The sequence below is a fragment of the Talpa europaea genome (assembly GCF_964194135.1).
Source record: "Talpa europaea genome assembly, chromosome: 5".
Lineage (NCBI taxonomy): Eukaryota > Metazoa > Chordata > Mammalia > Eulipotyphla > Talpidae > Talpa > Talpa europaea.
The window spans coordinates 68,284,659-68,300,240 of record NC_140071.1 but is presented as its reverse complement, the minus strand read 5'-3'; the positions used below and the strand labels follow the sequence as shown (position 1 = coordinate 68,300,240).

At 34.4% G+C, this 15,582-nt stretch overlaps 1 protein-coding gene across 2 annotated transcripts in view; it reads right to left on the bottom strand.

The window, feature by feature from the left end:
• The window catches only part of FER (FER tyrosine kinase), a gene marked incomplete at both ends in the record, with an annotated part of 433,549 nt that overhangs the window by 150,185 nt on the left and 267,782 nt on the right, over positions 1–15,582 (bottom strand). For both annotated transcript variants that reach the window (XM_084234011.1, XM_084234012.1), the window contains 2 exons: positions 5,892–5,986; positions 8,966–9,081. In XM_084234011.1, the coding sequence (XP_084090137.1) occupies positions 5,892–5,986; positions 8,966–9,081 (211 nt within the window). The remainder of the gene's footprint in view (positions 1–5,891; positions 5,987–8,965; positions 9,082–15,582) is intronic.

Sequence of the window (15,582 nt, the reverse complement as noted above, 5' to 3'; positions counted from 1 at the left end):
GAAAGGATTATGTATTTTGACCAACATATAATGAATGACACAACAGAGAAGACAAAGAACATAATTTTCCTAAAGAACTTGATATTTTACTGATGTAGACAAAACAGTTTTAAACATTCTGAACCAGGGCCTCCCTGGTGGTGGCTAGGGGTTAAGTCTCAGCACTATGACGCTATCTGTAGCCACTACAGCTCAAGTTCGATCCCCAGCCAGGCAGCAACCCACATGGCGCAGCAGATATCTCATGTCTCGCCAGCTGCTCCCCTCAGCAGTGTATTTCAGTCAATCCACCTGTTCTGTTTCCCACTCTGTCTTTGGTGAATACTCTTACCCGTGTACCTCTGGCCTACACCACAGCTCTTATATGCATAAATAAATATATCTTTAAAAAAAGTAAACACTCTGAACCTCATTTAACTTATTTGTAAATGAGGATAATAATAGTTCCAGGTACACTGACATAATGCTAATTAAAGTACTTTTGACAACTCTAACATATTATGTAAACATAAAATATTGTATATTTTTATTATAGTTTTTAAAGATTTATTTATTTATGCATACAAGAGCTGGGGTGTAGGCCAGAGGTGCAGGAGGGTGAGAGGATTCATCAGAGACAGAATGGGGAGCAGAAGAGGCAGATCTACTGAATACACTGCTGAGGGGAGCAGCGGCGAGACAGGAGAGGTGTGCTGTGCCATGTGGGTCAGCTCCCTGGCTGGAGATCGAATTTGTGCTGCAGTGGTTGTGGTCTGCTTCATAGTGCTGAGGCTTAACCCCTTGTGACACCGGGAGGCCCTATTTTTATAATATTTTTATTAGAGCAAAAACTAGCTGATTATTACCCTTTTGTAAAAAAAAGGAAAAGCCAGAAAGATACTATTTTGAAGTCTGAGAAGTCTGTTATAAAGGTTACAAATGTATGAACAGTTTTCATAACAACTAAAAAATTATAGGTTAGAGATAAAATTTAGAAGTCATTTAACCCAGCTTTGTTAGTTTTACGTATAAGGAAAGAAAGACACACTAAGATTAAATATGAAGGGCCTCAAATATGGTGGCACAAGGGGTTAAGACACAACCTATGAAGCTATCCGCAGCCTCTGAAGCAAGAGTCCAATCCCTGACCAGGGAGCAACCCACATGGCACAGCAGACCTCTCCTGACTCGCCTGCTGCAACCTTCAGCAGTACATTTCAGTAAATTCCACCTGTTCTGTTCCCCACTCTGTCTCTGGTGAGTCCTCTCATCCCCCACACCTCTGGCCTGTACCCCAGTTCTTGTATGCATAAATAAATCAATCTTTAAAAAAAGATTAAATATTAAAACATACAAACAAAACAATCACAGAACAAGGGAGAACTAATGGTAAATTTTACACTTCCCAATTCTCAAGTCATTGTAGGCAAGAGAAGTCTAGATTTAGAATTAGAGTTAAAGACAGAAATAGGTTAGCGTTTGCATAAAAGTTCTAGGTGGATTTAACAGTCATATCAATTAGTCACTTTTTCTTTTAGCTAATTATAAAATATTAATGATGGTGATGAAAAAAATAAAGTGGTGATTACATGTCAAACACTCAAAGCCATGTGTGTGTATGTGTGCCTGGTATACATCACATTAGTCCTTACAACTTTATTATTCTTACATTATGGGGAAGAAACTAAGGTACAAAGGGTTAGGTAGGTTGAGTGAAATCTCATAACTTACTTTTGCTAAACCAAGTTTTTGGCTAAGATGCTCTGGTTCTTGGGCTTTTGTTTTGTCTTCTTTTGTTTAAAGCAATAATGAAGTATGGATTATGTATATCACATTTACCCATCTTACTGTAAAATGAGGTCTAACAAATTTACAAAGGTACAACCATTACCACAATCCTGAGTAGAACATTTTCATTAATCCGGAAAGGTTTTTCATGACTCTAGGGAGTCCATCTTGAATCTGTATGTGAAACCATGAGTCTGCTTACCTATAGATGTCTTTTCTGAGTATTTCATAGAAGTGGAATCATATAACACGTAGTCTTTTATATCAAACTTTCCTTAATCAGCATACATATTTTGAGGATAATCTACATATTGTAGCATGGACTTGTAGCTAATTTGTCTTTATCACTTAATAGTTCCTATTGTATGGATTGTTGATCCATTCTTCAACTACATTGTTTATCCATTCTTCAGTTAGCAGACATTTGAGTTTTTTTCTAACTTGGTGATTATAAATTATGTTGCTACAAACATTTGCCAATAGGCTTTGTATAGCTATAAAATTTTTAATTCTCTTGGGTATATACCTAGGATCAAAGCTCCTTCATATGGAAAATTCATGTGCAATTTTTTGAGAAATTGTGCAATTTTTCCAAAGTAGTCTATCATTTTTCATTTCCTCACCAGTGTATGAGGGTTCTGGTTTTTCCATATAACACTAACACTCATATAGAACTCGAAATTTCCACCCTATATTCTGTAGTCTTTCAGAAACTATGCACACATCACAGAATATTGGAATGGGAAGAATGGAGGGAGGGAGACAGAAGCTAAGCAAATGAAGAAATGAGTGAGACAGCGTTCCTACATATTTTCAAAGAAAACCAATTATTCACATTTCTTCTGCTTTAAAAACTATGTAAAAATTCTTTGAGTTTTGGCAGAAAATTGAGATGAGGTAAAGAGTTTTTCCATATAACCTTTGCTCTACATAGAAAAACCTCCCATGCAATAATTATCAGCATCCACGTCAGAATGGTACATTTATCACAACTAATAAATCTACATCGATCATAACCATCCTACACCTCTAATTTATATTAGGATTCACTCTTGCTGTTATACATTCCATAGGTTTGCCAAAAACATGTAATTATTATACATAGTAGCTTCATTATCCAAAAAATTCTCTGTTTTCAAACTATTCATTCCATCCTGCTCTACGATCCCCAGAAACTACTAAACTTGTATCTGTTTCCATATTTTGCTTCTCCCTTTTCTAGCATTCTAACTTGGCATAATACAGTATGTAGCTTTTCAGACTGACTTTTTCACTTGGTAATATACATGCAAGTTTCCTTTATGACTTTTTAGGATTCAATTTGTTTCAGGACTTGATTTCTTTGTTGAGTTAAATGATATTGTATTGTTTGAATGTACCACAGTTTGCTTCCTACTCACCTACTGTAGGACTCCTTAGTTGCTTCCAAGTTTTGGCATTAAGAATGGATGCTACTATATATATCTGTATGTGGGTAGCTGGACAGAGTTTCTAACTTTGTTAGATAAATATCCAGGGTATGACTGACACACTTCATGGTAAGAGTATGCTCAATTTTCTGAGAAGACACCAAACTGTCTTCTACAAATACAGTTTTATTTCTTCCTTTTCTTATTTTATAAGCTAGGACTTCCAAAGGAAACCTTAAGAAACTGAGAGATTCCCTCTGGCTGTAGCAAGTAAAGAAAAGGAAATTTAGACCAATTTGTTAGCTGTGAAGAAGGACAGTCTTCCACCAATCTGAAGGAGCTTGGTATCAGATTTTTTCCTTTTACTTCCAGATCACAGCTCAGCTTTAAATTCTGATTTCTGGCTTTCTGAGTTGCTAAGCAGAGAATCCAGTCAAGTCTGCTTCAACTTCAAGCCGACAAAACTATGAGGTAATAAATGATGCTGCTTCAGGCTGTCAGGCTATGTAATTTGTTATGCTTCAATAAAATCCTAATATAGTCACCAAAAATCAAAATGCATATAAACTCACATACAACAATCTCACAGATAAAATGTGTGCTACAGATATACTTAGAAATGATTCTTTTAATATATGTACAAAGATATTTATTGAACATTGTTTGTAAAAAAAAATCCCCAAATAATATATAAACAGAAGTATCCATAAATAGTAATTGTTTAGATGCATTTGTATAAATCAGTAAAGTGAAATACTCTGTAGTCATTACAAAGAAAACGTAGAATGACATGGATGAATATGGATAATCAAATTATAAGCTACTTTAATTAACAATAGAAAAATTATCTGCAAGTTTTATAATATGTTATTTAAATTTAAACTATTTGCATGAAATCAAACATGCTTAAGCATTTTCCTGGAAAGAAGCATGAACAAAATAGCAATTAGTCTTGGGCTGGGATTAGATTATTAGTGGTCAATTTTTACTTTCATAGCTTTTGTTACATTTGAAATTTTCTAATGAAGTTTATTATCCTTATTAATTTAAAAAATATAAGTAGAAGTTACTAGTCCATATCTAAATAAGCACTTCTGTGGCTCTCCTATAAAGCTATCTTCCTTTGTTTTTTTCAACTTATATGTCCCACTTGGACTTGGTTATTCAAATTTGCTCCTTTAATTATATATGGTTTAACCAAAATCATTTCCTCATCAAGTCTGCCCATTCTTTAAGTTTCTCAGGGATATTCCTTGATAATCTGGAATATTATTTTTACCTATGTGAATGTTTATATGCATTCAAAATATTTAAACATCCTATTTCAAATAAAATTATTAGCTATTAATTTGGTTTTAAAGTTTTAGATTATACTTTCTCATTTTTTAAATAACTATATTGAAAACAATTTCAAGATAAAGATCATAAGCAGTATAAACTATGAAAACATACAATGCACCTAAATAGATAATATCATCTTGATTAGGATGAAGAGGATGATCTAGGAAGCCTGCAATTACATGATAATATCAAGGAATATTCCAATGGAAAGAAACTGGTGCATTAAATTGGGACCAACTATCTTTAGATAATGGAAGAATTATGTGGACAGTCTTTGATAACTAATCCACAATATCAGGTTCACTTCATGTATTTTAATTCAAGTTACAAATATTTGTCATATTCCTTGAAATTTCTTTTAAAATGAGTAAATTTTATAGTGAGTAATCTTAGTGAAAACACAGCTAGTTTATATTTTTAAATTGTCAGTTCATTTACTTTAGTCAATATTAATGCTGTTTAGCCAGTAAATGTTTGTTAACAGTAAAATGTTTACTGTTTGTCAGTAAATGATTACTGAATTGAACTGAACTGAGACTAGTATAGAACACCCTAAGAATTACCTCGGTGACCTGAACTCAGGGATGGAGGGATGGATGGATGAATAGATAGACAGAGATATAGACAGATAGATAGATAGATAGATAGATAGATAGATAGATAGATAGATAGACAGATAAAAATGAGCAAATACTTGTTAAAGGTAACAAAGCAAATTCCTTTCAGTTGTTAAATATTGTATTTGTAAACTTTATAAAGATCAATGTTTTCCTCTGATTATATTTTTTACAAAAGAAAGATGTACTTAAAACTCTCAGTTCAAGGTTATCATTTTTGGTTGGCAAAAGTTGTAAATCTGAACATCCGGAGGTGTTTGAAGTTACCAGTAAGAAATACAAGACAAATTCCTAGACAGATTATTTTTTCCTTTGTCCACATATGAAAGAAGTTTATAGTTCATAGGTGACCCAAAACACTATGAGGATTATTTACATACAACCAAATGGAGGTGTGTGGTAACAGATATAAAAATGATATACAATGAACTAAATTTTAGTATAATCATTGTTACAAAGTCCAATTAAGTAAGCTACTTCTCTAGACATTTTTTTTCAATTACACATTATATAACTAAATTTCACGTATAAATGTACTATAATAATATATCTCCTCTTTGAATAAAAGGTTGGCTGACATTTTCTAGAAAACAGCAAAGTATTATAGAGTATAAAATTACTGAATATGTATATAGGCTCTTTGTCATCAAAAATGATAAATCTTTGCAAATTTTACAAGCAGCAATAAAAACACTTCACATACAAATAAAGCATGACATTAAAATGTCAATAAGAAAAACCTCTAAAATTATATTACCTGGAACCAGCTCCATAATGATGTAAATTGGCTGTCTTTGTGTGCAAACTCCTATAAGTTTGACAATATTAGGATGATCATATTGCTTGAGAATTCTGCATGAAAGAAAATTATATGAATAGTTATTTAAATAATGAATCACTGGTTTATGATCATGTATAGTATGCACAAGTTAAATATGCTTTGATAAATATAATTTATTTTAAAAACTTCAATATGAATCCATTACTATAAATGTGATATATGTTTTGATAAATATTGTTGACACAATACAGTCACGAAATGAGCCAATTTTCCTCAATTCAATTATATTTCATTTAAAAGTTTTTAATCCACTATGAATGACTAATAGCCATGCTAATAAAATTAACTTATTTAGTGCAAGACATGTAAAACTCCCTTCAAAGTATCTGGATTTAGCCACCACCACGAAAAGTATAGCTAAATAGTACTAGTGGGCCAAAACCTGCAAAATCTGGAGTATCATATATTTGTTTTTTCACACACCTGACTTAAAAAAAACATAAAAATGAGAATGTAATTACTTTTGGTAAATGCTATAGGGTAATTATTTTATTAGATTCGGTAATTCTATATCAAAATGATCAACTTCAAAATTGTAAACCTTCAAAAATTTTTGAGAAACCTGTTAAACAGTAATTGAATAACAGATTTTCAATACAGATTTAAGCTGAAGCAGAAAATATTTGGTTTCAGATAAGAGCAACATCATTGGAGAATTCTAAAAATAGTATAGAATTATGCATACTACTCTAAACAAGAGTTAAAAGTAGATCAGATTCCCTCAGATACCCATCTACCCTGAGGATTTCTAGATCAAATTTTATATCACATTATTCTATTGATAAGAATTCGTTCAGATTTTAACAATGCAGTTTCCTTTTCTAATAGAATAAAAAATTTTGATTTGAAGATTAAACAAATTTATATAAATTTTGTACATGTAAAACTAAAGCAGAGATAGCATTAAGAAGAATGCTTTAGATTGAAAATATATAATGATTTATAAATGAAAAGATAAGACTGAGAAGAATTCTAGAGATAGGAGAAATAGTCAATAACTTTGAGCTTGCAAGTTCTGGAAGGAATTAAATGGTTTTAGAAAGTTTCATTTTAATCACAAATTATCAGTTTCTTCAGATGGAAATTATTCAATGAATTTCACAAAACAGCCAGCATGAACTCAAATAATATTGAATAGCTAAATATATATCTATATAGTCTATTAAACACCACTTAGTAGTATACATCTTTATAAATTTCATTTCAATACAACTTTCTTACAGTAGTAAATTAAAACCTATTTAGCAATAAAACAATCACAAATTAGAAAATAACATTACATATATATTTTTTTAAAGATTTTTTTTTTAATTTATTTATACAAGCACTGGGTACAGTCAGAAGCGCCGGAGGGTGAGAGAATTCACCAGAGCCAGAGCGGGGAGCAGAGCAGGCAGAAGTTCCTAAGTACACTGCTGAGGGGAGCAGCGGGCGGCAGGAGAGGTCTGCGCACCATGTGGGACCCTCCTCCAGTGGCCGGGGAGCAGCCGGGGATCGAACCGGCGCTGCAGAAGCTGCGGGCAGCTTTGCAACCCAGCGCTCAACCGCTGTGCCACCGGGGAGGCCCAACATTAAATATTTTTGAAAAGAATGTTTGATACAGATTTATACTTTAAGGATACCATTAATTACTATAAATAATGAGTTTATGAATTTCAATTGTGAAGCATGCCTTTACATACATGATAAAATATTTTGACTGAATTGCCAATAATACACATGAAAAAGTTTACAACTTTATCATATAGATAATATTTACTAAATGCATCCAATTAGTTAATCCACTGTTATCAATATACATTTTTAGATGAAGAATGAAAATGTTGCTGTGAAGGAATTAGTTCTCTCATTGCAATACCCTTTTTTCTTCCTTTGAACTTTACAGAAACTTCTGTTTTATACATTAAGTAATGACTGAAAACACACACACACACGCTCCCCTTTCCTGCATCCCATTTATACCACAAATCTATGGATCCAGAATCCTCCTCTCTTTTTCCATTCAGCTAGAGTCAGTCAGCCATCTCCCATGCCTGTGCCCATTTTCACTCTGTCCCAGAACTGTTTCAATTGTTTTGTGTTTTATTGTTTATATTCAATTTTACCACTAACAGAATAGTTTTAACTGGTTGGAACATTACATTTTGGCTAATAGAAAAAAAGTTAAGACAATCATCCCGGAAGATCAATTAGTAAAGAAATATAATGCAAATTTTGGACAAATGCTAGATACCGAGTTGAGAAATTTGAGGTTTCTCAGAATTAAAGCTAAATACTGGGAAATGAGAATCAAGTAATAATATCTAGGATGGATAGTATATCTAGATATATATGTGTATAAATGACATGATTTATATACAGAACAAGGTAATACTTTTTGTATAAATACAATTTCAACATTTTATTTAAAGATATGGATGCATGTGCATTGTGACAAAAGCAAAAATTATTGCAATGTTTTTAAAGGACTTAAACATGCCTGCTAACTGCTTTTTAGCATCTGATTCTTCTTTGATTGCCAATATGATCTATAATCTAATTCAAAAACATTTTCCTGGGGCCTCCCTGGTGGTGCAGCTGGTAGAGCACCGCGCTGTGAAGCTGTACGCAGCCTCTGCAGCTCCGGTTCAATTCCCAGCCAGCCAGCAAGAGTCCCACATGGCATGGCACAGGAAGGGTCCCACATGGCATGACAGACCTCTCCTGTCTTTCCCGCTGCTCCCCTTAGCAGTGCCTTTGGTCCGTCTGCCTGTTCTGCTCCCTGCTCTGTCTCTGGTGAATCCTCTCACCCTCCCGCACCTCTGTCCTGTACCCCAGGTCTTGATTAAATAAATAAATCTTAAAAAAAAAAAAAAAGCAGTTTCCACATTGTCTAAAATGTTTACTTGAAGATTCTGAAAATGCAAATCACAATTTAAAATAATCATCAAACTTCAATTTTAATGAATCACATATTAAAGATACACATTGTATATTAAAAAAAAACTCACTTGGCTTCTTGCAAAAATTTTATTTTCAGTTCCTGAGGAAGATCTTCTTTACATGTTTTAACAGCAACAGGAATTTTATCCTTTAATATTCCCTTATATACTTCACCAAAATTTCCCTGAAAATACAAATACATATATTGCTTGAGTTATAAAATAGTCACATAAACATTTACAAAATACAAGGAAAATGTCTGACAAATTTCAAGTTAATCAAAGTACTCTGTTAACTTTATTCGGAGTGTTAAGTGGAAATAAGAATAGAAATGTGCTTGATACCAATCCTTCAACATACAAACCTTATGGGAAGTTGAGGTTTAATGAATACTGAAAAATAAAATAAAGGGGAAACTAATGGAAAGAGAATAAGAGAAGAAATTACAAGGACAAGTCTCTCCTGCTTGTCAAAGTTCAATCATTCCTCTGTAGTATGATCTAGGAGGTAACTCTGGGACTGGGAAAACTCAAATTAATTTTCTATGTAAGTTAATACTAATAACATTCCCGATTCCCCCCAAATAATCTACCAAATGATACCAAATAGGAATACTCTACTTTTGGATAGTGGGGTAAACTTGTATATAAGTTTCATCCCACTAGTTCCCTTTACTCCATAAGCTCTAAAGTTTATTGGAGAGAAAAGACATCCTTTAATGTTTGTGATAAAGCAAAGATTCTCTGAGGTGACTGTTAGTGTTGCTCCTCACAGCCATAGGCCACTTGATGAAGAGCATGCAAGGAAGAGAATAGAAGAGAGGCAACAGAAACAAGGCAGATGAAGGACTGCCACAGCCACTGTAGTAGTTGTCAATCTCTGAAAGGTACCAAAAGCAGGTGCTGACCCAAATGCCAGTGTCACTGTGATGAACCGATTGCTAGCAATGTATTATTAATTTCCTAACTTTAGTCTATGAGTAGTAAATAGTTTGACTTAAAATGCTTTATTTTGATATGAAGCTAACTCATTTTTATATTATTATAATATAAAACTAAGTATTACAGAGCAGATTTGTAAGGTTAATACCTATTTTTGTATGCATAAGTATTTTTATATAGACACACTGACAGTAAGCAAATGTTATATTATAAAAAAGTTTAAATGTTATTGTTGAGCAAGAAGTAACTGAAGGAAGCATCTGTGAGAAACTGAGCTTTGGAGTTCCAAGATCAATGCAATTCTTAAATAATAGTTTAAGATATGTATATTTTATCTTATGAATAGATTTTCAGTTATTAAAATATTTTACATATTTTTTAATATTTTACTTGATGTCACTGTTTCATTTATTTTATTTTACTTAACATTTTAAGTATACTTAAATATTTAAATTTTGAATATTAACATTATAATTTTTTTAAAGATTTGTTTATTTATTTATATAAGCACTGGGTACAGTCAGAAGCGCCGGAGGGTGAGTGAATTCACCAGAGCCAGAGAGGGGAGCAGAGCAGGCAGAAGGACCGAAGTACACTGCTGAGGGGAGCAGCGGGCGGCAGGAGAGGTCTGCGCGCCATGTGGGACCCTCCTCCAGTGGCCGGGGAGCAGCCGGGGATCGAACCAGCACTGCAGAGGCTGCAGGCAGCTTTGCAACCCAGCTCTCAACTGCTGCGCCACCGGGGAGGCCGAACATTATAATTTTTTAATTGTGGTAACAATTTACAACACTATACAGGTTTCAGGGATACCATTTTTCATCTCAGCAACTATCACACCACACCCCAATACCAAATATCCAGTCATAATCCACCACTATCTAATTGTTCCCCCTAATCCTTCCCACTGTCTTCTTTCCCTGCCTGTAAGAGTCTATTCTGTTGTTTGAGTCTAAGGGTTTGTTTAGTTTTAGTTTGCTAGTTACAATTGCTTTTCTTCTCTTTATAGTCTACAAATGAGTTATATCATACAGTAATTGTCTTTCTCCTTTTGATTTATTATTTCATTCAGTATAATGCCCTGATTAGTAGATCCATGTTATTGTAAGTGGCAATGTTTCATCGTTGGTATTGCTGAGAAGTATTCCATTGTATACCACAACTTCTTTATCCATCCATCCATAATTGGGGACTTGATTTTGTTTCCATATCTTGACAATTGTGAATAATGTTGTAATAAACACAGGGGTGAAAAAATCTTTTTGAATTAATGTTTTCATATTTATCAGATAAATATCTAGAAGTGGAATTACTGGATCATATGGTAGTTCTATTTTAAATTTTTGAGGAACCTCCACATAGTTTTCTATAGTGGCTTAACCAATCTCTATTTCCATCACATTGTACAAGGGTTCTTTTTTCTCCATGTCCTCAGCAACAATTACTATTTCTTAAAATTTTTATAATAGTCATTTGTAACAAATGTGAGGTAAAATCTCATTGTTTCCCTAATAATAATTGATATTCAGCATCTTTTTTTCATTAACTGAGGCAACACTGGTTTACAATACTGTATATGATTCAGTAGGTTAGGTTCCTACCTCTTCAGATGTAAGTCACCATAACAAACCCACCATCAAAGCACCCATAGCCATTTACCTTAGATAGCTGGGCACCCTCTCCTCTTTGTTCCTACCTATACCCTTTCTCCCCTTCTAGTAGGGTCAACACTGAAGTAACATTTCTAGAATGTGTTTGATTTAGTTTGTTTGATTGAGTATGTATGACACACTATGTTTGTTTTTCATTTGTTTCTCTACATTCCATGCATATGAGAAGTCACCAGTACTTGTTTTCTCCTCCTGACATGTTTACCTTAGCATAATCTACTCCAGCTCCACCTATGCTGTTGCAAATAGCAAGTTCATCCTTTTTTAGAGCTGTTTAATAGTCCATTGTGTATATGTATATACCACATGTTCTTATATATTTTTTACATCCTGTTCATTTTTAAACAATATTTCCTTCTCCCCACTCCCTCAGTCACTTATAGCAGGAATACAGGGGGACCAAAAAAGACATCAGTGTAAAAAACAGTAACAGTACAAAACACAACAAAGCAAAAAAGACAATTGTAACCATGTTCTTAATCCACCGCTCTGTCTTTGAACACTTTGGCTGTTTCCATAATTAGAATATTGTAAACAGTGCAGCAAAGAACACAGCAGTTCATATATCCCCTTGAATTGGATATTTTGTATTCTTTGGGTAGATAGCTAGGAATGGAATTACTGGATTATATGGTATATTTATATTTAATATTTTGAGAAACCATTATTCTCTTTTCCATAGTGAATGGACCAGTCTACATTCCCACATTGTACAAACTCCCTTATTTTCCACAACCTCACCAACATTTTTGTTTATGGTTTTGTTTTGTTACATGTGACATTCTCACTGGAGTGAGGTAGTATGTCATTGTGGTTTTGATTTGCATTTCCCTGATGATATGTAAAGTTGAACATTTTTTCATATGCCAGTTGGTAATCTTTATGTCTTCTCTGGAGAACAATAAGCTCTGTGTCCATGTTTGAATGGGTTCAAACATGGTGAGCAATCTGAGTTCTTAAAAATTTATTTATTTATTTATACAAGCACTGGGTGCAGTCAGAAGTGTGGGAGGGTGAGAGAATTCACCAGAGTCAGAGCAGAGAACAGAGCAGACAGGCTGAGCAGTGGGAGACAGAAGTCTGCATGCCCTGTGGGACCCTCGCCTGGCAGCCGGGGATGGAACCGGTGCTGCAGAGGCTGCGGGCAGCTCCGCAACCCAGCGCTAATATGAGTTCTTTAATGATTTTGGATATTAGTTTCTTGTTAGTTGTATGATATGCAAATACTCTCTCCCATAAATAGGGTTTTTATGGGGTTTTTTTGTTTTAATGACAGTCTTTCCATGTTCAGAAGCTTTTTGTTATCATGTAGTCCCATTTGTTTATTTTGTTTTTCCTTTCCTTGCCATTAAATTGAGTCCTCAAAGACATATCTGGCTGTATTTTCTTCTATGTATTTAAATTCCCTAACTTGGATCCAAGTTTTTAATGCATATTGAATTAACTTTTGTGTATGGAATAAGAAAGTGGTCTAGTATCATTCTTATACATGTGGCTGCCCAGTTGTCCCAGCACCATTTTTTGAAGAGATTTTACTTTCTCCATTGTATACTCTTGGCTCCTTTGTGATACATTAACTGTCTATATAAACATGGGTTTGTTTCTTAGCTCTCAATTCTATTCCATTGTTCTGTGCCTATGCCAAATAACACACTGTTTTGACTACTGGATCCTTGAAGTACAGTTTGAAGTTTGGGGTCCTATGTGGTTCAATATGAATTTAAGTAACATTTGCTCTCTTTCTCTAGAACTTCATTTAAAACACGATAGGGATTGCATTCAATCTATATATTGCTTTGGGAAAGATGGACACTTTTAACAAAGTTAATTCTTACAATTCATTAGCATGGACTATCTTCACATTTACTTGTTTCTTCATTTCTTTTAACAAGGTCTAATAGTTTTCATTGAATAGGTCTGTCACTTTCTTCTTTAGATTTATCGCTAAGTTTTTAATAATTTTTGAGGCTTCTGTAACTGGGTTTGTTTTCTTGTTTTTTTCTTTTCTAATTCATTATTTGTATATAGTAACATAACAGCCTTGTTCATTGATTTTGTAACCTGCCAATTTACTACACTGATTTATTGTTTCTAATAATTCTTTAGTAGCATCTTTAGGGTTTTCTATATATATTATCATGACATCTGCAAGTAATTATAGTTGAGCTTTTTTCCAACTTGCAAAATTGCTAGTTTTGTTATTACTTCTTTTGGTTTAGATCTTATTGCATTTAGGTAATAAGGTGGTCTTTTAGCTTCATGGACTGTTATATCCAAATCCTTTCCCAGGTGTGGGAAGCTTTCCTCTATTATTTCTTTGAATAGGCTCTTTGTTCCTTTCTCTCTTTTCTCCTGGGATACCCAGGTTGACTTTCTTAATGGTGTCGATATTTCTTAAATTCCCTTTCATTTTATTTATATTTCATTTCTATGTTTTCTTCTACCTTATTGCATTATTATCTTCAATATCACTGATTCTATCCTCCATTTGATTATTCTACCTCTAGAGATTTCTGTAGAATTTTACCTCATTTATTTAGCTCTTTACCTTTGGATTTATTTAAAACTTCAAGTTCTACCTTCTGTTCACTGATTTTATTCTTGAGATCATTGGTTTATCTTAATTCTGTGGTGTCTCTTTTAATAGCTTTTTGAGTTATCTTTTATAGATTTGACTTGTCACTGAGTTCTCATGAATTATTCTGTCTTGCTTTTAGAGTTATCCTATATCTCTTTGACTTTCTTTTTTATAGCAGTTCTGAACTCTAAATCTGATAAGGAGGCATAATTTTCCATTTTTGTTTTTATTGTCTGGAGATATGTTCTCACCAGTGCATCATATTCTCTTTAGGTATCATATTTCCATGTGTTACATTTCTGTGCCTGCCCACTTTGCTACTTGAGGTCTTGGTATTTTATTAATATCTTTATATCTTTAGCAGAAACTTAAAGGATTAAATTATTTTACCCAACCCACAGATGATTTTGTGGTATTGACTGAATTTACCTATTTGCTCATTTATTTATTCTGTATATACTAAGACTTCTGTATATACTCAGGCCTCTTTTGCAGTTGCTGAGCCAGTGGAATGGGGAGGGGCTGGCAGGGCTCTAGATGCTGGTATGGATGAATTGGGGTGGAGGGCGCTTGTGTTTGTGGCACTCAATAGCTCTCTTTTTTTAAACATTTATTTCCTTATGCATACAAGAGCTGGAGTGTAGGCCAGAGGTGCCGGGAGGTAAGAGGATTCACTAGAGACAGAGTGGGGAGCAGAACAGGCAGACTAACTGAAATACACTGCTGAGGAGAACAGCAGGCGAGACAAGAAAGTTCTGATGCACCATGTGGGTAGCTCCCTGTCAGGGAGGGAACTCATGCTGCAGTAGCTGAGGATTGCTTCACAGTGCTGAGACTTAACCCCTTGCACCACTGGGGAAGCCCATTGATATCTCTTCTTTCTGGGATTTGAGATGAGAGACCTGGTAGTCTTGTGCTGTCAATGTGCCTCATAACTTAAGTATCAGTCCCAGGAGATGGGAAGGTGTAATGCAGATCAGAATGCTTGCTCTGATATTATCTTTACTGGGGATCCATTCATGGTGGAGCACCCCAGCTCCTCAAAAAGGTCTCCCCATTTCAAGGGAGTAGGTCTCCAAATAACTTTTGTTCCCCATCACTAGGACCTTTGGCTAAGTTGACAGCCCTACCACCAGTGTTTCTTACTCCAGACCACAAACTCTTAGGTACTTCTCTCCACACACATCCCATTCAATGCAGCCTGAATCTCAGTGTCAACAGTGTTGAAGTCTGCACTGGTCTTTAATATCCAGGGGATAAAATATTCCACTGCTATTTGAGTGACTATCTGAATAGTGTCCTGTTGGCTTATTGCTTCATGACCTATAGGAACCAGGCCTTGCAGCTGCCTTTGCTAGATCCTGTCACATCCACTCCCCTTGGGAAAGCCTCCTTCACTGCTTGTCAGGACTTATCAGGTTTGAGCTGCTTCTTGGTCTGGTTCTGGGTGTCACTGAAGTCTGCTGGCACGTATCATTGTACAGCTTTTTGCAAGACCT